Source organism: Bacillus rossius (assembly GCF_032445375.1).
Source record: "Bacillus rossius redtenbacheri isolate Brsri chromosome 4 unlocalized genomic scaffold, Brsri_v3 Brsri_v3_scf4_1, whole genome shotgun sequence".
Taxonomy (NCBI): Eukaryota; Metazoa; Arthropoda; class Insecta; order Phasmatodea; family Bacillidae; genus Bacillus; species Bacillus rossius.
Genome location: NW_026962010.1, coordinates 22,362,348 through 22,387,103, shown reverse-complemented (window position 1 = coordinate 22,387,103; position 24,756 = coordinate 22,362,348). Strand labels below are relative to the sequence as shown.

At 36.3% G+C, this 24,756-nt stretch overlaps 1 protein-coding gene across 1 annotated transcript in view; it reads left to right on the top strand.

Annotated features, from left to right (window-relative positions):
• LOC134541701 (nuclear pore membrane glycoprotein 210-like) overlaps window positions 1–24,756 on the top strand; it is a 125,489-nt gene that overhangs the window by 13,023 nt on the left and 87,710 nt on the right. The window contains exon 2 of the mRNA XM_063385342.1: window positions 21,103–21,374. Coding sequence (XP_063241412.1) covers window positions 21,103–21,374 — 272 coding nt within the window. The remainder of the gene's footprint in view (window positions 1–21,102; window positions 21,375–24,756) is intronic.

Genomic DNA, 24,756 nt, shown 5'->3' with positions numbered 1-24,756 from the left:
TATGTTTCATTTCTCGTAAAAATAATTTTTTATTGTTTTATGTTATGGTTGGTATAACTAACACTTTGTGTGCCTATGAAAGCATAAAACACATAATATGTTACCTTGACTTCTTATTATGATTGTCCAAATGAATAATAGTTTACCAATCTTCAAAATGGAGGTCATACAATTAGCTGGAAAGAAAACAATGGTGGAGGGAAAGGATGACTACCATTTATATTTTTTCAAGAAAAATCTAATTAATGAAAACAACAGTAATTTTTAGAATTTAAACCAACTTTTGATTTGTTATTAAAATACAAAATCATAGTATCAATTTATGTAGGCCTATAATAATAAATTATTCTTAGCAAAAAAATTTTCCTTGATAGGGCTCACTTTCCATAGAATCGCCCTAGTACACTAAAACAATTATTAATAAAAATTTGCATTCATTTAGTACACTCTGTGTCACCTTGTTTTGTTAATTATGAAAGAAAAAAAAACCTCATGGTGATTGCTATGGAGTTTTTTTTATGGCAAATTTACTCTGCTCCAGTGTTACAGTTATTTAATAATGGTCTGATATAAAAGTAACTTTGTTGTGTCTGTACTCATTACATGGAATATATTTTCTATATACCTAGTGGTAGATTGTTAACCGTCCAGTCAGTAATCAAACTTTCACCATTCGTTCAACGACTGGGTACCTGGTACCCACCTACTGCGTGCCATGTGGCTGAGTGGTTAGTCAGCTGGCTTCGTGGAATGTGAAATAATAATAGTGAACCCCAACAGTTTTTGGGTGCTCAGGTACCTGCCTACTGCAGAGTTGTGTGGTCCCCTCCCTCCTCACTACGAATAGCAAAGAAGAAGAAGAAGAAGAACGATTGTCAATTGTAAAGTCGTGTTGGAGCCGAGCAGATGCTAAAGCAAGTTTTCTAAGAGTAATGTAAAAAACAAAATTACCTATAACGTACAAAATTTATTGTGAAAGTGAGAAAAAATATACAAAGTTATTAATATTATAAATAAATAATTGTATTGAATATAAATAAGATGGATGATTCATCAAATAATCGGTGGTAAGAAGTGATTTCCTTGTTTTATTTTGGAGTATATCATTTGATATGTTCAATATTTTATAAAATAGTAAATAATAAACTGAAAATGTTTTCCAATAGAATCACCCGTTCTTAGAGATGACAGCATTTAGATTAATTATTCGAAGCAGAAGAATCTGATGATGACCATGTGTCGGATAGTGACGATGATGAATAATTTCCAGAGAGTGAAGTGGCAGCTGGGTCATTCCATGTCAGTTCAACCACACCATGACACCCACCGTCTCAGATTTTGACGAAACTTGGCATGGTTGTTCTATTCATTGATGTAAGTAACCATACCAATTTGTTTTGCTCTATCTCTTAATGGTTTCGATTTTACAGCCCCTAAAGTTTATGGATTATTGGAATTTTAATCATCTGGCTGCCGTTAACTAGATGTGTTGTCCGATGGAAAAAAATTCATATTTTTTTTATTTACTAACCATTTTGTCTGAAAAAATTTTTAAGTTTGGATCAATGAAGCAGGAATAATATAAAAAATGAACAAAACTACTAAGTGTTTATTAGGAACCATAAAAAAATCTCAAAGTGTAATTTTTATGACTATCGAAACAAAATGTAGAGTTTTACAGAAAATGGTAAATCTCATGAAGGGAAAAGGATAATCATGAAATCTCTGTTTTGTTTTTGTTCTAAAAGATATGTTCTACCACATTAAACAGTAAGATTCGTGGTTTTTTTACTCCTTTGATAATTTTTTTCACTTCAAAACACAAAAATGAGTTAATTATTTAATTTTGGTTAAAAAGCTGCTTTGGCCGCTATTTGCCTGACTGTGCTTCTGAATTATATACAGATGATTAAAATAACATATTTTCCTTATGGTATCCCACACACCTTTTTTATAAAATACATTTTTTTACTTGCTGCTTCCTGTTTCCCATGCTGTCAAATCCTGCATTCCTGCCATGACATCAACCTGTTCCCTTTACACTCACAAATATGAACAGAACTGACCTCAGTAATGAGATTGCAGTTCAATTTAAATATAATTATTAAATTACACTACATAAAACATTAGTGTGTTTACTTACACATCCAATACTCCTATGTTATTAAGGCTTACAGTTCTTGCGGTTGTAACACTGTTAGGTCATTGTACTTAAAAATTCTTCTATATTGTCAAATTTTGATTGGATATTTGTCATACATTCTTGTGAAAATTGATAGGTTCTTCCAGTCATTGTTTTTGGTGGTTCCACCATAGCAATAATATGAGGAATGGGCACAGCACATGTATCGTCTTTCTTGGGCCAAAAAAAGGATGGTGATAGTCCGCGGGGATGAAGAAACTGTACCGTAACATATTTTTGTTCAGTATTTATCTCATTCACCATGCCAAAGTACCAGAAGCTGTCATAAACACAAGCAATAAAACATCCAGGGTACAAATCTTCTAATTTCACAAGATAAGTTTTGTTGAATGCTAAATAAATTAAAAACAATAGCTGCTTTTTCATCCATGCTAATTCTTCGAGCCTCAATTGTTTGCGAATCATTTTGTGGCTGAAAGTTGTGAAATGATCTTGTCCCTGGAAGAGTTTGAACATCTTTGAAGCGACTTTCCATAGCAAGATGAGTCAATTTAACTGCTTCTTTAGTAATAAAATGGAAACTGATATTTTCAATTCTGGTCTTGCAGAAGTCAAACAGTTCAGCCAATGTTTGTTTTTCCAGAGGCCATTTAAGACTTTCCCTCCGAGCTATGCATTTTACAGTACCCCCTATTCCGTCACATTCTGTTTTGCCATGGCTGGTCGTAAAAAATGACCACTGAGCTCTCAGTAAAAAATCTCTCTCATGTAGACACAGGTTTACGAAGTTTTATTTATTTTTATATTGTGCTGCACACCCATCACTAAAGTAATGAATCTCTTTAATGTGTGGGTGGTCTCTTTCAAAAAGGCAGTCATAGTTTTTTGGATTTTGTACACCATACTTACATGTTTGAGGTCATCAGATATGATGCAAAAAGGTAGAACAAGCTTTTTGCCAGTTGCATCCTTGCAGTGAATGATTACAGTATGAATAGTGCATGAATCTGAAGTCCAGTGGTAACCTTGGGCTTCCTCTTGTATTGTGAAAGCATAATTTTCACTGAAGTCCATTGTAATTACAGCTACATTGGAAAGAGCTGTTTCCTTTAAAATTTTAAAAGTAGATGCTTGTGATTTGGCAATGTAAGAATAAGGTATTGATTTGTTTAGTTTTTCAACTAATGTTTCTATAAATTCAACAACAGAGCTGGAACACCTTATCATTTCAGTTCAATCTGTAGAAACCCACTGACTGAACTCAATAACGTCTTCATTGTCATATTCTTCAAACTTTGTCTGTAAAAAATGGACAAGGTTATCTTTTGATGAACATTTGTCACAATGCCTTAACATACATTCTCTTGTTGCTCCTTCACAAACCATGAGCAATATCAGTTCTTTGTAATCTTCCTCTATACCGGCTCCATGAATCAATAAAATAACATTCTGGTGTATTGTGCACACACACACTAAGTGTGTGCCACTAGAGGCAGCTAAAATGCACCATTTAGGTCTCAAGAAACAGAATTTTGAAAAACCTATTTTCAAATGAGGATGCACCCATTTAAAACTTGAGTATAGCTCAGAAAGATTACACAAAATCAAACGCTTTCTCTCATAAACCTTTTTTCCTATACTCACGACATCCTTCATCCTTGGCAGAATTCTACAATGTTCATCACTCTGATAAACAGGGTGTCTACTGACCCTGGAAAACCTGGAAATATCAGGGAATATTGTAATAAGGGAAAAATCAGGGATTTTTTTTAAAAATCAGGGAATTTTTGTTTGGTAGGTTGTAGTTGACAACACGTTTTTTGTTTATTGATCAGCTTGCATTGACGTAGCATAATGTGTATACCCTCCCATTTTTATTTTTGAATGGCAAATAACAAACAGTTCCCACGTCCATTTTATTTTATTTACCATCGGATTCGGAAGTGGCAACAAATCACTTGATACAAACTGGTTCAAGCTGGTCTGTTATCCTGCTGACGTGACGTGCTGCAGCATGTGCTTCCCACGTTCAGATTATACTGACAGGTCCATTTAATTTTAAGTATCTATGGATGCCCTCAACGTAAACTGGACATTTTTGTTAGCTTTGAAAATACATATCACAGACACTTTTGGTGAAGATTCGCCATCGTTGCTAGAAATTGGTAGCTGTGGGCTTCATACGGTCTTGGTGCTTTCAAAACTGGAATTTCTGCTACACAATGGGACGTTGTGAGTTTTTTGAGGCACAGTTACTATTTGTTTAAGCACATACCTGCCAGGAGGGCAGATTACATTAGAATAACTGGATCAGAGCTTTTTCCCAAGAAATTTTGTGCAATCAGATGGAATACTGCAGTTGCTGAGCGTGCTGTGAAAACGTTACCCCACCTAAAGAAATTTGTTAGTGAAGTTTCTATTTCATCTCTCTCTTTCAGTGTAGTGAAAAGTGCTCTTGAAAATAATCTTCTAGAAGTAAAATTGACATTCTTCCACTTTTTGGCATCAGAGCTGGAATTGTTTCTCACAATGTTCCAAAGTGAAGCACCCATGGCACCTTTTCTCTATAATTCACTGGTAGACATTTTATTAGCTTTGGCAGGGCAGTTTTTGAAACCAGAGGTACTGAAGAGCTTTAGGGAGAAACACAATGTATCTCGATTGGATGTAGATAACCAGGAAAATCTATTGACTGATAACAATATCAAGTTGGGTTATGCAGTACGCCATGCCATCAAGAAAGAGAAAGTACTAGAAAAGTCTTTCCTGTTACAGAAAAATGATAGGACTTGTCTAAAGGTTATGGTAAAAAAACTTCAAGACAAAAGTCCCCTGAAGTACAATCTTACCAAGGGAATTTCCTGCTTATGTCCATCTGTGGTTTTAAATTAGGGTGTGAGGAAACAGCGTGTGAAGTACAGTTTAGAATGTTGTCTTCAAAACAGGTGGCTATCAGGACAAGAAGCTGATAACATTGAGTGATCATATCAGTTGGTATGTTCCTGGCAAGATTCTGCAGCACTGTTCTCGTATTTTTCTCGAGAAGACGGGCGCCTTGATCACTTGTGGATGCTCATTCTTAAGGCACATACAGTAGCTGCCAAAACAGGCCTTCTAAAGTTTGTGAGGATGGTGTTGGTACTTTCCCATGGAAATGCATTATTGGAAAGAGGATTTTAAGTGAATTCTAATCTGCTGACTGAAAACTTGCAGGAAGAAATTCTGATCGCACAAAGACAGATGTATGACTGTGTTCAATGTTCTGGAGGTGTAGAGCATGTTGATATCACCAAGTCTATGCTACAGTATGTAAGAAATGCTAGTTGTAGGCGTAAGGAAGCCCTGCAAACAAAACAAAAAGAAAAGGAAGCTACAGACAAGAAGAAGGCAGGAAAAAGAAGAGTTGAAGAGGAGATCAAGGCATTGCAGTTGAAGAAGGCTCGAATGTTGGATTTGGCTCGTTCTGAAGTAAGTGCAATATACGCAAAAGTTGAGTCACTACGAAATTGATGGCAGCTTCCTTTTACTAATGTTTTTTGCAAAAGGAAGTGTGTGAAATATTTGTAGCAGCATGTTTTATTTGCCATCAATTGAGTCACTTTGGCCACATCTGGAAGGAGGTAATTTTTTTACTAATTTAAGTAAGTTGAAATACTTTGAAACCTGTCAATGTAATTTTATGCAGTTTTTTCAGTTTCTTGGAATGTCGTAATTGTGTTAAAGAAAACCTGGAAAAATTCAGTTTTAGACCTGGAAAAATCAGGGAATTTAATTTACTAGATCTGGTAGACACCCTGGATAAAATTATTTCACTAAATCAATAGTTTCAAGGCTTGCTGTTTCCCTTGCTTAGGGTCTGGTTCGCCTAAAAAAAAAACCTTGTCTTTAAACACTTGTTGAGCCTTATGAACAGAATAATCAGATGTGTTAAAAGTTTATTTTATTTTTTTTCTTGATGCACCTATAATTTCCTTTTTAATAATGTTCACTAGTTTATCCATGTCTTCACTGTTCTGCAACATACTTTTTTCCAACAAGTGTTTTTTCTTCTGGTAGATCAACTTCAAGAAGTTTCAAATTTTGATTTTACTTTTTCATGAACTTTTTGTAGCTTTTCTTTAGCATAACGTGATTTGCTATGATGACCAAGTGCATGTAATTTCATTAGTGAACATCCAGTTTCATGTATGGAAGAATTTAGCTTGTCAATTACAGTATTTTTTTGAAGTTGGTTTAGTTCATCTCTAAATGTTAGTCCTATATCCTTTGTTTGTCCATTCTTGTGCTCATCATTACTTTCATCCTTGTCAGCTTCTTTATCTTTTAAAAGTTTATTCCTGCAAAACGCACAAAGTTTCTGACCAGGTTTAACCTTGTACCCTTTTGATAAGATGATTCTACTCTGTTGTACAGTTAAAACACGAAGTGATTTTTTAATAACAGTTTAATGTCTTTTGAAAGGATCACAACACACCTATTGTAAAAATTCATACTTCTTTAACCCGCCATTGGTCGCTATATGAGCATTTTGCTCACCCAATTTTTTAAAATACTATATTTAAAAAGCGAGTGAAGTTGAATGGTTGTCGCACCATCTAGCTGGGTTTAAAACATTCACGCACACACTGATACAGCGGCGACTCGCTACACATAGTTCTTGATGTTGCCACGAGAGTGTGTTTGTATGAACGGCAGGAGGGTGAGCAAATCGCCGCCTTAGCGACCCATCGCGTAACTCTTAGGCGAGCATTTTCCTCGTGTGCGACCAGTCGTGTTGTGAAAATGAGCAGAGCAAAAAGAATTGTTGACTTGGCAATTCTGCAGAATACAGGTATTCTTTACTACAATTATGTTGTGATTACTTTTATATTATACTGTGATTTAGTTTTTTTTATTGAAAAGAGTAAACTCACTTTTTGATAGTGTCGATATTATAAACAATATAGCCTAGCTTCATAAATATATGTACTATTTGTATAGAATATTTTTATATATGAAATAAAACGACACACGCTATACGTCCCTGCGTTATGCATGTTCTATATGCATAAATGAAGTCGGGCTGTGGTGTTGAGCTGTCTGCCCTACCTGATGACGAACCTGTAATTCATGCCAGTCCGAAAAAATGAATGTAGTGACTGTAATGGGAGTAAAGTTATGGCAGAATGAAAGATAAATTATACAGACTACCCCGCAAAAACCCTCCATTTACCAACAAGGTCCGACATGTTTTCTGTATGTGCGTGTATTCTTATAGATAATAATTTTCCCATGGCATTTCAAGAATGCATTGAATGAAATACTAATTTTTATAGCTAAATAATGCAAATAAGTAATTACTATAAGTGATAATATTTATGATGTATTGAAGTTTTTATATACAGTCAAATTACTGTTTAGTGGTTCCGAAAATATATTCCTTTAGTATTATATAAAAATATAAAGTTATTACTTACTGTAACATACCCCATTATCCACACTTTATATGAAATTATCAGGCTGTAGTCAGCATCCGTCATTGTTGGACTGTAAAATTGCATATATTTCTATACATTAGGGGTTCCTCCTTGGCTGCAAGAATCCGGCACCCTTGATAATCAGACAGCAGACAATCAACAAGATGGATCTGACAGCAATGGTGACAGTGACAGTGAAAGTGAACATAGTGAACATGTGACAGACACTGAACAGTCTGGTTATGATTCAGTTGAAGAGAATGTCGGGAATAACTTGGCTGGACCAGAAGTTACTATCCTAGGAAAAGACAAGACAACTGTATGGTCGATTCGTCCTCCTCGCGCAAATGTGCGTACTGGGAGACATAACATTGTCACTCATCTCCCAGGTGTGAAGCAAGTAGCAAGAAATGCAACATCAATTTTGGAATGTTGGAAATTATTTTTTCCTGATACAGTGCTGCAAGAAATAGTAAACTGTACTAACATTTGCCTTGCAAACATGCGTGAAAACTATGCTCGTCAAAGGGATTGTCTTGATACAAACTTAGAAGAGTTGAGTGGCCTACTAGGTCTGCTTTACATGGCGGGCATAAAGAAAGCACAGCACATCAATCTTGAAGAACTGTGGAGTGATGACGGCACATCTCCTGAGTGTTTCCGTGCAACACTGTCTTTGAGGAGATTTTATTTGTTGCTCCGAGCTCTGAGATTTGACGACATAAACGACAGAGAGATACGGAAGGCTACAGATAATTTGGCACCAATAAGAAATATATTTGAAGGATTTGTTGCTCGGTGCTTACAAAATTATCAGGTTGGGGAATGCACGACAGTAGATGAAATGCTTGAAGCTTTTCGAGGACGCTGCAAGTTCCGCCAATATATTGCCAACAAGCCTGCTAAATATGGCATAAAAGTGTATGCTTTAGTTGATGCACAAACATTTTACACAAGTAACTTAGAAATATATGCCGGCCGGCAACCCGACGGCCCATATAAATTTGAGAACACTGCCAGAAGTGTTGTAAATCGCATTACTGCTCCAATTGTCAACACTGGTAGAAATGTTACTATGGACAGTTATTTCACTTCTCTGCCATTAGCCAATGATCTCTTGGAAAAGAAGACAACCGTGGTGGGAACTCTGCGGAAAAATAAGAAAGCAATACCTCCAGTACTGAACAACCTAAAAGACAGGCCACAAAGAAGCAGTATGTTTGCATTTTTGCCCACTGGTACCTTAGTTTCATATGTGCCCAAGAAAAACAAAAATGTACTGCTCTTCTCCACACTACATTCTGATGACACGATCGATGATGAATCGGGAGATCTAAAAAAACCTGAGATAATTACCTTCTACAACTTGACAAAAGGTGCTGTTGATGTAGTCGATGAGTTGAAAGGCCAGTACTCTGTGTCCAGAATAAGTAACAGGTGGCCGCTGACACTATTCTTCTCAATAATGAACATCGGGGGTATAAATGCTCAGATAATCTACAAGTCCAACACAAATGATGTAACACCAAGACGTGCAATTTTGAAGGATTTACCCTTGGAGCTTATGAAACCACTTATCATATGTCGATCGTCAATCCCCAATCTGCCAGAAGTCTCACGAAAAGCAATGAAAAGAATAGCAGGGATTGAAGAAACAGAAGCCGAGGGAAATGTTATTTCTGTCCAGGCAAGAAAAATAGGAAGACGAAAAAAGTGTGCTGCCATTGCGAGAAACGTATCTGCAATGAACATACATTTTATAAATGCCCTACATGCAAAGCACAAGAAGGAGTGTAACTGGTAATAATGTAAAAAGGAGTTTTAGCTTACTTATGTACAAAAAGCTTGATTTTTAATTTTGCTTGGTAGGCCTATGTTTGTAATTGCACTATATGCAAACCGCAGGAGTCTAATTCAAGACAACGTAAAGAGTAATTTTAGTGTTCGTAAGTTCTTTTTCTAAAAGTTAATTTATGCAGAGCACATGAAAGAGTATAATTTTTAATAATGTAAATAGTTATTGAATCTGTGAAAGTTTTATTTTCTGTTTTGTTTGGCATGTTAGTAATTGCTTGTACATACAGTGCACAAAAATGAATATAATTTATGTAAATGTAAATAATAAGTTTGTGTGTGTCAGTTCTTATGAGAAAGTTTGGTTCATATGCAATTCACAAGAGAGAGTGTATAATTGTGACAATGTAAAAGCTAATTGACCATGCGGAAATTATGTGAAATTTTTACTTTCATTTTGTTTAGTATGTTAGTAAATGCACAAGTAAGAGAATAATTTGTGAAAGTGAAAAGAGTAACTAGGGAGTTTGAAGGTACCTACATTCTTATGTGAAAGTTTGATTTTCAATTTTATTTTAGATTTGAATAGCTAAATAAATATGAAAAAGTATGTATTAGTTTCATTATTATATATTAGTCTCAATTTATGGTAACATGCAATTTTGTTACATACCTAAAACAGTTCAAAGTCAAAAGTTCAAGTTTGCTACATTGTATCGTTCACAGTTCCATCAATTTTTTGGTTTTTACATAAATTTAGTCTTCCAAAGTGTTTTCCTTGGTTCGCAATGTTATATATTATGCCAAATTAATTTTAAATAAAGCACGAGTAATCTATGAAATAAATTTCAAAGTCTGTTCCAACAATAAATAAACATATATATATTAAATTTAAGTAAGAATTGGAAGGTGAGCAAAATGCTCACATGCGACCAATCGTGTAATTATTGTTGTAGCGACCAATCGCGGGTTAAAAACACACTTTCATGGTGAAGGCAGACAGTTGTTAACTTGTTGGATTCACATCTTAATGTAAAAAGATTCAAATCTTCTTCAGAAAGTTTTTCAATACCTTGTATAGACTTGTCCTTGACATAATGTAACAGATGGTAATCACTTTCAGTAGTTTCTCCAACACTGCACTTTTTCTCCATTGTTCAACAAAACATAACAACAATGCACTTTGGTACTCACTTAGTTTAATAAAAACACATAAATACTATCAATAACACTCATTTACTGAAATGCTTAATTGACTTATTTATAAGCACCAATCTTACTTCTTTCATGGCAACTGCCTGACACGGACTGACATGGAAGCTATATTAAATAATGCTTTTGTGAGGGGAAGGCAGGTTCGGACATGCACAAGGTCATACACAGCCTGCCTTGTTCTCTCTCTATGCACGGATTGTATCAGTTGCTGGCCTTCATGCTTATATCCTGGGAAGATCTTGCATCTGGTTCTGGAAGAGGGTGAGCAAAGAAGACGGGGGAAGGGGTGTGTGAAGTCCGCAGCCAGGCACAAACACAAAAAAATAGCTAAACAACACTGGCAGTTGTTTACGTATTTGCGAGTGGAAAAGGAACAGGATGGTGTCATGGCACAAATGCAGGGCTTTGACAACGTGGAAAACAGGAAGCAGCAAGTAAGGTAATTTATTTTATAAAAAAGCATGTGGGATATCAAAAGGAAAAATTATGTTATTTTAATCATCTGTATATAATTCAGAAGCACAGTCAGGCAAATAGCGGCCAAAGCAGCTTTTTAACCAAAATTAAATAATTAACTCATTTCTGTGTTTTGAAGTGAAAAAAATTATCAAAGGAGTAAAAAAAAAACACGAATCTTACTGTTTAATGTGGTAGAACATATCTTTTAGAACAAAAACAAAACAGAGATTTCATGATTATCCTTTTCCCTTCATGAGATTTACCATTTTCCGTAAAACTCTACATTTTGTTTCAATAGTCATAAAAATTACACTTTGAGATTTTTTTATGGTTCCAAATAAACACTTAGTAGTTTTTTAATTTTTTATATTATTCCTGCTACAGTGATCCAAACTTAACAATTTTTTCAGACAAAATGGTTAGTAAATTAATAAAATATTAATTTTTTTTTCCATCGGACAACACATCTAGTTAACGGCAGCCAGATGATTAAAATTCCAATAATCCATAAACTTTAAGGGGCTGTAAAATCTAAACCACTAGAGATAGAGCAAAACAAATGGGTATGGTTACTTACATCAATCAATTGAACAACTATGCCAAGTTTCGTCAAAATCTGAGACGGTGGGTGTCAAAAATTGTTTTTTTTTTTTTTTTTTTTTTTGTTGATTTGGTATGGAATGACCCTGCTTCGGATTGTGATGATGCTGGTAATTTACATTTATATTTCCTATTGTGTACAACAATTATTATCTATTATGTATTATATATTGTGTATATTTTTAGGAGAAGTTGATGAGAAAGCACACAACGAAAATGATGAAGATGAAGATGAATAAAGTGAAATAGAAGCGACAGTTAGTGGTTCAGAAATGACAGCAAAAGATGGTATTCAGTGGGCTGAGACACCAACAAGTGAACATCAAGTTGGAAGGCGTAATATTGTGCAACAGAGATGTGGACCTAATAGGAACACCAGCATGCTTCCAAATCTTGACATGTTCAAATAATTTTTCACTCCAGAAATGGCTGGTATCATTATACGTCATTCAAATAAAAAAGCAAGCTCAACATATGCAGCATAAATAAAAATTAAAAAAACAGATAAAAAACAATTAGTGTAGAAAAATCTTGAGCTTCATGAATTTTATGCGTTCCTAGCTATTTTGATAACCTCTGGCGCCAACAACTCGAATACTGACAATACAAAAGATATGTGGCAGTTGTACTCATATCCATTGTATCGTGCAGCAATGGGCATCACTCGCTTCTGGAACATCATTTGTTTTATTCAATTTGATGCCGCCAATACTCGTGCTCAGCGTATGGAGAGTGATAAAGCTGCTCCAATACGGGACATTTCGACAATGCTCAATAATAATTTAGCATTATAAGCCAACAGAGCACCTGACAATCAACGAGCAACTTTACCCATACAGGAGTCAAACTAACTCCACTCAGTATATTCCATCAAAGCCAGCCAAGTATGGGATCAAAGTATGGTGGATATGTGATGCTGAAAATTCGTATCCACTCACTGGACAGATTTACACTGGAAAATTGAGTGCCGGTCATGAGAAAAACGTTGGTGAGAGAGTTGTCAACGACTTGGTGGCAGCGTACAAAGGATCCGGTAGAAACATTACAATTGATAATTATTTCACTACTCTAACATTGGCGAAATTTTTACTATCCTGGGATTTAACAATTGTTGGCACTTTGAAGAAAAATAAGGCGTACATTCCACCAGCAATGACTGCATTGAAAACACGGATTAGAATTGTCCACTGTGTTTGGCTTTCATGAAAAAGTAACTATGTGCAGTTATATGCCAAAAAAAAAAAAGGTAGTGATTATGCTATCATCAATGCATCAGGAAGTGAAGATTGGTGATGGTGCAAAGAGAAAACCCGAAATGATTGAATTTTACAACTGGTCAAAAGCTCGAGTGGACACAATGGATAAAATGCTTGGTAGATATACTACGAAAAGATCAACTTGAAGGTGGTCTCTAGCATTTTTTTACAATATTCTGAAAATTGCCTGCCTTGCAGCATATATTCTTTATTATGAGAATAATAAAGTGCTTTCGAAAAAATCTTATTAACGATGTTTATTTTATCGGCAACTGGACAGAGAGCTGTCTACTCCATTCGTGGAAAATTGTTTGCGTAATGCACAAATCATGAGACATTTCACAAGAAAAGTGGCGAGTGAAAGTTTTTTTGGTCGAGCTATAAATCCATATGCGCAGGCAACAGCATCTACCCAAAGCACAGCTCGATTCAACCGGAAGGAAAAAGATTACTGGTGTATGCCATGTTTGTCTCCAGAGCGAATTAAAAAAATGCCACAAAACTTGCAAATCATGTTCGGTATGCGAGTTCCCTATTTGTGATGAACATTGTATTTCAACCACGACATGTGAGGAGTGTGTGAAATGATTGAATTTACTTGTGTTTTTATATGGCACTGTGTTATTGTATAAAAAAATTTAATTATTTATTTATTTACTATCTGTACTATTGTTTATAGTAAAAATTGTTTAAATGAAGGAAATTCCAAACAATTATGTTGATTAATTATTTATTTAATAGCCAAGTTACATAAATACTTTGATAAATGATCTCTTTAGGGTGTATAAACCCGGCTTTCGCACACAATGACCTTAGTGAGTACACGGGTACCCGGTCATTGAACGGAGGAGGTGTTGAGTTTGATAATTAATAACTGTTATTAAATGATTGATAACAAAAAAAAATTGACGAAAAATTTCTTCAATATACTTCAATTTTTGGGATCTGGGTGGTTATAAAATTTTTTTTAAAGGAAAGTTAATGAATTCTACCTTGGAAACTGAAATGGATACCCGGGTACCCAGTTACTGATCGGATGGTTAACATTACAAAAAAATCTAAATGTATTTTGATGAAGTTTTGCATTATGATAATATATGTCTAGAAACAACATTTAGGACACAAGTTTAGTTCCCACAGGACACACTCATCACACTACATGGGCAATGAAACAGGAGTGCAGTGACTGTCATGTCAGTTTGTAGATATTTGCACAGAACAAGCTTGATTATGCCCTTAAGTTAATTGTATGCTTGCTACACACTGTGCTGGAAATTAGGTATTTCGGCACTTTTTTTAAAATTATCATAATTTTAAATTATTTTTGGAAATTTTATTTCCCATATAAATTGGTTACAAAAAGGGTGATTTACACTTTGTTAGGCTGGTGTACTCTACTTAGTTAAACTTTGCTGCAGTGGCTCGAGGCACCTTTTCTCAGGGGCCAATCTGATCTTTTACAAGTCTAAGATGACGTTAGCAGCCCGGATGACATGTCACCCGCTTGCAGACACGTCCGGGGCCGGTAACATTATTTCCCTGCATGACTAAATTTGCACACAACAGCTCTGGACGAGTTGTTACCACTTCTCAGAGACCAGCTTAGACCAGCTCTTCACGTCACGCATACGTCTTAGGTTCGCTCATAGAAAGTCACGTTATTACGCGTTTTCCCATGCTGAGTGGCGTCGTTTAGTCCCCCCCTCTTACCCCACCCCCTAGCGAGTGTCATTGACAGTTCATGAACCCAGCAGAGCGAGTGGTCTGAGTCAAGGTCGTTCAGCCGCCATAACTGCGGTGTGATTTGGAGACACCCACGCCATCTAACGAGCTCCTTTAGAACTACCTAAGCACTTTGTGGCTAACAGTGATAGGCCACCAGCGTTCCCTGTGTGCTTGAGATGAGTACTTCCTTCTCAGTTAGGCCTCCAGAGCGCAGCACTGGCTACAGCATAAGAACACAGGCATCACCACCTCGACCTGGCTAGAGTCGATAGGCGTTTGGTTTCGGAGTTGCCCTCTAGACAGCACTGTGATCATGCGAAGTTCGAGTTAAACACTCGAGTTGTGTTTTGTTCTCGCCCCACCCCTTCGGGCATCTTCGGCTATCTTCGGTACACCCCCACCCCCAACCTTTATTCCAGGGCGGAACATCGTTTTTAACTAAGAGACTTTCCGCGCACCGACACTTCAGCGCGCGGGTCCTTTCTGGCTGGTACTACCGTAATCGTCGACGCTTGTCTCCGCCAAGAAGAACACCGTCCATGTAGTCAACAGACTACGAGGGATGAACTCCCTAATTTAGATAGAATTGTTTAGCCAGCCAGTAGAGTTTCATAGTCAAAGTGTTAGAGTAGTTTTCTTTTTCTGGTTTTATTTAAATAATATATTAAATGATGGAATTCTTGTTCAAAATCGCGTCGCGTGTGTCGGGACTCTAATGTGCGCCTGCACCCTGAGTGACTGCATCATCCACCCTGCTTTGGTGAGTGTTTATTTCATCTTCGCTAGATTCCCCCCCCCCCCCCCACACACACACACACCCTTTTCAAGCCTTTTGGGCCAATGTTTTTCAGGAATGTCTGCAAACAGGTCTTATTCGCAAGAATGGATCTCTGTTGCAGGCAGGGTCCACAAATCCACGAATCCGAGAGTCCAAGAGCCGGATGCGGACCTAGCCGCATTTTCGCACACTCCCTCTCCAACAAACAGGCGCCCTGACACCATGTTGACTGCTGGACTCCGGCCAGCGAGCATCAGACCTCCGGTCCTACAATATTTATGAACTTTTGGAATAACATTTAAATTACTACGTTTGAAGAGATAAGAACTATATAAAACTTTTGTTCTGGACTTTAAGAGCTTACATTGGGATTGTTTGTGCCTCTTTGTATTTTTTTATTGATTTTGTTTAATTATATTGAATGAAACCTTTAATAATTTAATTAGGGTTGGCCCGTAATTTTAACATATACGAGAGCTCTTTTAATTATGTAATTGGAATTATATTTTAACACTTTTTATACCTCACATATATATATATATATATATATTTATTTATTTATTTATTTTTGTCTCTCATTCAACTGTTATAAGTTTCATCATTTAAATAAATATGGAGTACAGTAGAGCACCCCTCAACCGTAATTCCTACAAACGGAACTCCCAATATCCGGAACTAATTTTCCAAAAAAAAAATTGAAATATTACAAAACATCTCCAAAACATTTCCGCACTGGAACGAGGCGTTTTTGTTTTTGCCTGACTGTACATGTCTTGTAGGCGCGCGCGCACGTCTGTCAGAGAGCTAATTATAGCCAGTCTTTCCCGCGCATTGCGTCAATACACCGCTGGTTTTCGCGTCGGACGTGAATTGCTATAAAGATGTTTATGCTATAAGTAGTTTTATTGTTTCACTATGTCAAGTAAACAGAAAATTCCGGCCGGCCCGAGAGTATGTACACCGACTCCCACTACACACGCTGACACACGTGATAGCCAGTAACATTTACTTCCAACGTGTGATGCTTTCAGTTTGTAGACAATAATTTAGTGTTCAAATATGTATTATGTACATATTTATACTTTAATATATGGTTAAACAGTCTACATTTACCTGTATTTCTCTATCTCTGTGTTTTTAAACGAGGTGCTTGAAGTGTTATTTTTGTGTATGTGAAATGTAAACTGTGCGTGGCAGTGACTATACTCTCTCCAGGAAGTGTGAATCACTAGCACGTCAACACAGAAGTAACACAACACTGCAGCTGTAGTCCTACTACCTCCCCCGAACCCTCATCATCAACCTCTTCGCTCACGCACCCACCCACAGAGATAAGAAACACCCGCTTGCCAGCTTGCTTAAATGAAGGTCATTCAACCGGCCCGGAGGCCGGCCCTACCGCAACTCCCCTTACCCGGAATTTTCCCATAACCGGAATAGAGCTCCCCCCAATGATTCCGGTTGAGGGGGGCTCTACTGTAATTATATTCAGACGGAACCACACCTTGTTTATGATCATTCCGCATGTCCTTGTGAAACTAAAAGGTCCACTGTTACAGCAGTGTGTAATGTCAATGGTAGTATTTATGTACTTAATCTTATTTACCTACACTGCCACAACGTAACAACACCAAACTACAATGCAATTTTAATGAATAGGTAGGTACACACACATTTTTACATGTGGAGATTGCTAACATTTGAACATAGGTAATAATCTTTCTGTGTGGAGCAATTTTAATACTTTTCCGTATTCCAAATAATCACCTTGGTTTTTCCTGTTGAACTAAAAATAAAAATTTGTTTATTTATTTGGTTATCATTGTATCATTTTATTTTTATGTAACATTATTCATCCATTATCTTGTGGAAACTCTTAAACACAAAACACAAAAGATCCATTGGATTGAATAAAATAAGATATAAAGTAAAACCAATAATGTAATACATATTTATGATCTGTTGATCCATCTTTTCTGATTAAGTAACTCACATTTTGGTTGGTCCTTCCCCAAGCACCACGGTTCTAAAACACACTTTCACTCACTACTCACTTGCACGCCACATCACAAATGCCTCCTCAGACTTTGCTCTCTTCTGCTATGAAGCCTCTCTCACCAACCAAACAGTCGCTTGTCACTTGTAGATTAAAGTCGTTGCCCACACGTAATTGCTGGTTTCATTGAACCGAAAGACTGCCCCAAACTTCAGGATTGTGTTGTAAACGAAGGTCTCGAAGACTGCTGGCACTGGATGTGCCGTGCGCTGTGAGATAAAAGAAATACATTCTGTAAGCAAACACCTGCAGTGTTTCTCATGCACCCATTTGATGGGACGTTTGTAGATTTACTCTCACAACAATGTTTTTTTAAGGAAATGTTCCCAGGAATGGTTTTATAACCAGAATTGTAGCATGAAACTGCAGTAACAAAACATAGTAGTTGAAGCTGGGTTGTAAGTACAGCATTTTGAGTTTAAGCCTAGTTTCTTGTAGAAGATGGTTGAACACTCACAGGCTTGCAATGGACTGAGGAGATGTAGTGGCGTATCTTATGACCTCACCGTTGACAAGATGTTAAGATTAATAAACTAACATGTACTCTAGGAAGTATTCAAAAATTGTTAAGCCCTTTCACATGGTACAATTTTATGTAAAGAAAGTGTAAGAGAAATGTCTTAAATTTCTGACCTGAAAGTTATTTATGGGGTTTTGGCACAATTTTTTTAATAGCAGACATAAAGAACAACAAAAGTTATAGAACTTGTAGGTGGTGTGCAAGTTATACTTTACAGCTTCACAGTAATATTCAATGATCATACCATTGTGCAAGGGAGCGAATCTGTAGAATTTAAAAGAAATGTCAGTTTAAATTTGCATCCCAATGGTTGTCTGTGTGGGGATAACAGACTCAAATTATCTCACTAGCAATTTAGGTCAATATGCATGCAATAAGTGGAAAATTATAATATTCGGAAAGTTTTGGCATTATTATTATGTTTATCATGTCCATTTCACAGTTACAATTGCCTCTCTATTGAGATGATTTTTAATTTGCGGGAGGGGGGGATGAAGGCAGACCCTCTCGCCTCCTTTGGGATCTACGCCAATGCCTTTGTGCATGCACAGTAGAGACAAATAATATTAAGTTACATATGGATCAGTTAATATGATTCCAAATTTTGTGTGTTACATAAGCACTTACAATATTGAGTGTGCTGGTTTCTTTCAGATCACTATTCAGCATAAACAATTTTTTTTTTTTAAATTTGACTTTCACACCATCAATTATGTAAAATATAAACATCCTTATATGAAACTAAATAGTATTGAAGTCATCTAACATACTCAATAATAGGGATGGGTAAACAGATTCCTAATTTCATTGATACCTACCAATTCTACTTTAATAATCGAGAATCGGTGATAAAAGTCTATTCCCGCATGTAGCAAAAAAAAATCATTTCACAACATTGCAAATCTGTCAGATACAATTATTTAACGACTCGAGTGGGGTTATGACTGACTAGATGCATATATAACACAGTCATATTTGCCCAAATAAATAATATCTAAAACTTGGGTCGATGTTATATACAAGTCAAAGTACTAAAATCATTTATAAAAAAATTATCACTGCGTATTAGTAGGGGCCTGTTCTTTTTGCGATCGCGATTAAACAACGATAAACGCGAAATCACCGTAAAATACAGTTTTTACGCGAAATCGCCACAACACGTTTTTACACAAAATTTAGTATTTAAACGCGAAATCGCAGTGTTTTTACGCGAAATTTAAATACGGGGTAAAAGACTTGTCTCGTCACTGGTAAACAAACACCGCAACATGGTTGCCACTGAACATTAATCATAAATGCACTAAAGCAAACAAAAGCTTACACACGCTCACGTTATAATGTTAAACCCAAAAATATACTGTAAAAATACGCAATACTACGATGTTTATTTTACTTTCCGGCATAAGAATGTTTGGATAGATAAGACAAACAGGTGAAGTTTTAAAGCCAACGCACACCGCTCGGGGCACTGACGTCAGCTTGGAACAGCGACACCGGATAAATACAAAAGCAAGCAGATGATTGGGCGAACAGTGGCGAACGTGTTTGGAACAGCCTTACGTGAGTGGCCATACCACGTCAGCCGGGGGCGCTGGCATATAGTTGGAACAGCGTCGTAGTATCAAGCAGATCATCGGGCAAACCAGGTACCAGGCTCTGGAAACTCTTAAAGGGGACCTTGGGAACTATCTTTACTTCGTCACCCAGCCGTACGGGGCAGCACAAGCATTATAAATCGCGCCAAAAAGCGGAAAAATGTAAACAAACATTCATTTACGAATGGTGTGACGATGATGATTAGTTGGTCAACAGTTTTTTATAGATTTTGTTGGGTCGTTACCACAACGCCGAAATACCATAATGCCGAATATCAAAATTGACCACAATGCCGAAATAACAACGAATGAATTTGTGTGTGTTTCTTAAATGTAACTTAACGCCGAAATACCACAATCAAGTACAACACTTTCATTTTCTAGTTCTCTAGTTGCTTAATTTTGTTACTGTTTCATTTCACAATTTTTTTAGTTAATGTGTACCCTTCTCTAAGTTAGGCAAGTTGTATAAACAAAAATAATTTATACTGCTCAAGGGAAGCCTAAAATATTTTTTTATAGTTTATTCTCTATTACAAAACAAATTTTAGATTAGTTTGACCCCTTTCACATATGAGCCATTAACTTCTAATGATGTAAACATTTATATGAGTTAATGTTAATAACTTATAGTTGTGTACTCAAATTTGATAAATATGAATTTATGATGTATGCTACATATATGTATTAAAAGCTGAAAAAAAAAAGTTTCAAATAGAATTTGAATTATTTAATATTAAGTTAACTAGGTGAGTATCGAGTATCGAGAATCAAAGGATTTTTTAAGGAATCGCTAATCGGGTATCGGAATCGAAAATTTTGGAATCGTCCCATCCCTACTCAATAATCATTCACACGACTTTAGGGGCCAAGGTGGTGAGTGGTTCAGATCATCGCTCCCTGCAAGGCAGTCAACATTCATGAGCTTGTGGCTCAGTGGTAAGTTGTTGGATTCTGATTCCAAGGTTCTTGTTCAAACTCATTCCAGCATTTATGATTTCAGTTTTGTAATAGTTTACCACTGCCTCTCTTTGAAAATGCTGTGATAGTACCTTCGTATGAGTTGTCGTTGATTTATTCCCCAACATCTCTGGTTTGTGATAAAGTGTTACTGTCGGTAAGACTTCAATGTTGACCAGATGTAAAATCTAAACAAAAATAAAAGTTGGTGCAATCTTCATGTAATATGCATGTTACCAGTATGAAATGTCACATGGCTTTGCAGACAAGAGTTTTATAGCACATGTTGTCTTTGTGGAATCTTAACTTTACCTTTTCTGATTAGTCATACGACTTTTGCTATTTTACGAAAAGTATTTATAAAAGATTATTCAGTAGTGAGATTAAAGAACTAAAATTGTGTTGGCACGGGAACTACACACTTCTTGCTTTTTTTTCTCAGGTCATTATCGGTTTGATGGCATAAGATAGGGCAGTGGGACTTTGGGCAGTTTCTTCTCCAACATTGCTGAATGGTGTGGTGGAGTCTGGTCTGTGCCGTGCAGGTCGTCTTCGCGGATGGCCATCGTGCAGGTGACGCCCGTGGACGTGGACCCGGGCCTGGGCTGCTCGGCACGGGCGGTCGTGTCCTCCGTCTCCAAGGACAAGGCCAGAAACACCGCAATCATATTTGCAGAAGAAGTGCACTCGGGCCAGTTGTTGCGCTGTGATGTCATCGTAGACGTCATATGCTCGCTTTTCATCATCACAACAACACGTGAGCTTTACATGGAAGAAGCACCGGAGATATTTGAAGTGCGAGCATACGATGAACAAGGTTTGTGTCAACATTGTGGTCTCTTTAGTGTTAGAAAATTACCTGAAGATTTAGTGTTGTGTGTGTGTAGTTCTGATTGTAGGAAATATATAGACTATCTCACTCTTAGACTGCAGTACACTGCTTATGGCGCATGCTGTTACCAAACATATTACAAATTTCAGGAGATGTTTTTCTTTGTGATTTTTATTGTACAATAAGAATTTTAAGAACTCACATAATTTATAATATTTTATACCATCTCGATTATAAATTCTTTACAACGAAAAACTGATCACACATATTCATTGGTACCACAAACCTTTTAGTCACTATTGCTACCGCTAATCAAAGTTGACCAAAGCTTCCTTAATTGTATTGTTCACACTCATGTTTATTGAAGAATACTCAAATATTTTCAACACAATCTTGAGCTCCCTCCCTTGTAGCCTACCATGTAGTTTTTCTATTGGTGTTCCACCTTCCATAGTATGTTATATAATATGTTATGTAATCCACATGAAGCTAGAAAATAAAATCAAATGCGTCAAAAGTGTAACTGTGACAAGTCACCAGACAGAACACGTCGTCGCTTGGTCGCGAAACACGGTGCTAACTGACAGGCTGGTATTCAGAAATGTGTGTCAAAGGAAATGGCTAAGGAAGCATTTATCTTGACACTTGCTTACAGGACAGAATCCCGCTTTTCTAAACACATGGCCATGTTTCCTCTTACGTAGAAGTTTGGGAGCGAGCCTCTATTAAGCATGCTCTTGCGCTGATAAAACACATCTTCACAGCTATGAACATGAAAACTGTAGGAGCAATTGAGATGGTGTTGCTTTTAAATGTATGGGAACATCTTTCATGCATCTGCCTTTAATAGTAAAAAACTTTGGTGCTGAACTTTTTGTCAGTTTTTGAGGAAATGCATTTTAGTATTACAAATAGCTATATATATATGGTCCATTTTTGTTTGGAGATGTATTCGGTGGAATCCAAAAAACATAGAATTTTTTAATAAATGTAAATTGAATACACTTGTATGGTAATTGTTTTTGATGTGAAGCATTTTGGAATACTTCAAAACAGTTCCCAGTGAGAATGTTATGTTTTTTTTTATTTTTTTGGCCTCTTAATATGTAATTAAGCATGCAACACATACATTGCCTGATGCATATTTTGATGCTTTAACGATATGCCAAAAAGCATTGTTAAAAAATTTAATTTTTAATAAATTAAAAATAATTTACAAATTATTTTTTATCTGAAAACCTATGCTAGGAGCCGACTTAAAACTTAACCAAAAGAAAGACTCAATGCAAGATTTGTTTTGAATTGGAGTTAATATCAAATTGATAACATAGGCCAACAATAGTTTTGGTGCTGGGGTATTTGGAGCTGATTTAATATGAATTTGGTGCCCTGAATTCAAATATGGCATTAGTTTTTGCCTAGGAGGTAAAATTTCTAAGATATAACGTTTTAGTGAAATGTATGTTTTACATTATTTTAGGTTAAATCCATGAATCAAATCTAAAAATTAAACATGAGATTCTTATTATTAAATTACAGAAATATTATTATACTATACAAATATTATATTATACAAATATTGTTAGTATATACTAATATTAATATATATACAAACACACACACACATACATACATACACACACAGTACCAAGTCATTAATGGAACCAATTAGTCACTCAACACTCAGAAGCTTCTTTTATTTATGAACTTCTTGAATATATCTTGGAACAGTACCTTTTTAAACTCTAGCAATATTCTGCCATCATGTGTGTATCCCATCTTCGTTGATAGTGGTCCTCCATAATTTTAATTTCTTGATGAAATCTTTCACCTTGCTCCTCACTGCTGTCTCCTAAATTTTCAAGAAAACTGTCCAGGTGGCTGTGTAAATAGTGCTCCTTAATACTCATGTTGCACCCAAAGGATTTGAAATTTTTAGTCATATTATTTACCAGTTCAACATGGTTTTCTGCTTTTCGTTGGCCCAGAAAATTTCTGACAACTGCAACAAATGAAGTCTAGGATTTTTGCTCAGCCTCATTCATGAAATTTACAAAGGCTTGTTCCTTAATGAATTTTTCTTTTTTCTGGACCATTAATATTCCTGCTTTAATTTTTTCCTAACTCAAGTGAGGCATTTTTACCCCTATAAATGCAAAGCATTATTGGTCCTTATCAAGAGCCTTTACAAACTGCTTCATAAGGCCCAGCTTGATATGCAGTGGAGGAAAGATAATTTTCTTTCGTTCAACTATGGGTTCTTTAATAACTTTTTTTCTCTAACGATCATGTCTTCTCTCTTAGGCCACTCTTGTCTAACCCATTAATGTGTTTTGTCTCTGCTATCCCAGAGGCACAAGAAACAAGGATATTTGGAGTGGCCACTTTGCTGTCTGAGGAGAAAGTTTACCATTTTTAAGTCCACACAAATTTTCCATTGATGTTCACGATACCTTATCTTCTCCAAGACCAAAGATATGTTGCTCTATGTTTCTTTCATTGTCGTTGAATGAGCAATTGGTATTGAATCATATTTGTTCCCGTTGTGTAGAAGAACACATTTCAAGCTTCGCTTATTTTAAAAAGTTGAGTCCATAGAAAAAAAAACTAATTTCATATTTAGATTCTGCACCCTAAGTATAGCTAAAATCAGTTCCAAAATCCTAGGCACCAAAAAAAATTTTTTTTTTCTTGTTGGCCTGTGTAATTTTTTGATTCAACTTCAATTGCAAATTTTATTTTACTGCCAACATCAAGCAAAAGGGTTCGAAAAATATTACATACTATGAACCGAAACATACACGACCAATTTTAATAAGGTTATTTAATGATTCCCAAAATAGTTAAACATAACATCAAGGTAAAAATTGAACTTCAATAAGTTACTGCAATGTACAGTACTTTCATCTATTTTTGGTTAAATACACCTATCCCTCACATAGCACGTCTTCAGATTGCATGAATTTATTTAGCATGGTTTTAATTTTACTGTCCCAGTCTTGAATAGCAACTTCTGTAAACAACAGATGTGCCGTGGCATAGGTTTATGTGAAGGGGGGGGGAAGAGATGCGCACACAGGTCTATCTAACTACGCTATCAGCTGTTGTACATAAATCAGCAATAGCAAGTTAAGTTGCGGCTATGGAATGTAAAGGACCAAATGTTTTTACATCCGCCGTGCCGTACCGTTGTCGCCTAGCCACAGACCAGGCCATGAACACACTCTAGCCAGTGGCAGGGAACTCACACAAACAAAAGCAACGTCTGCCCAGTCATCTGCCGGGTACATGCGTAATCACCTGCAGTTGGAATCATAGTGGAATCAGGCTTCCAAGTGAGAGCATAATGCATCATGTTCAAGTATTT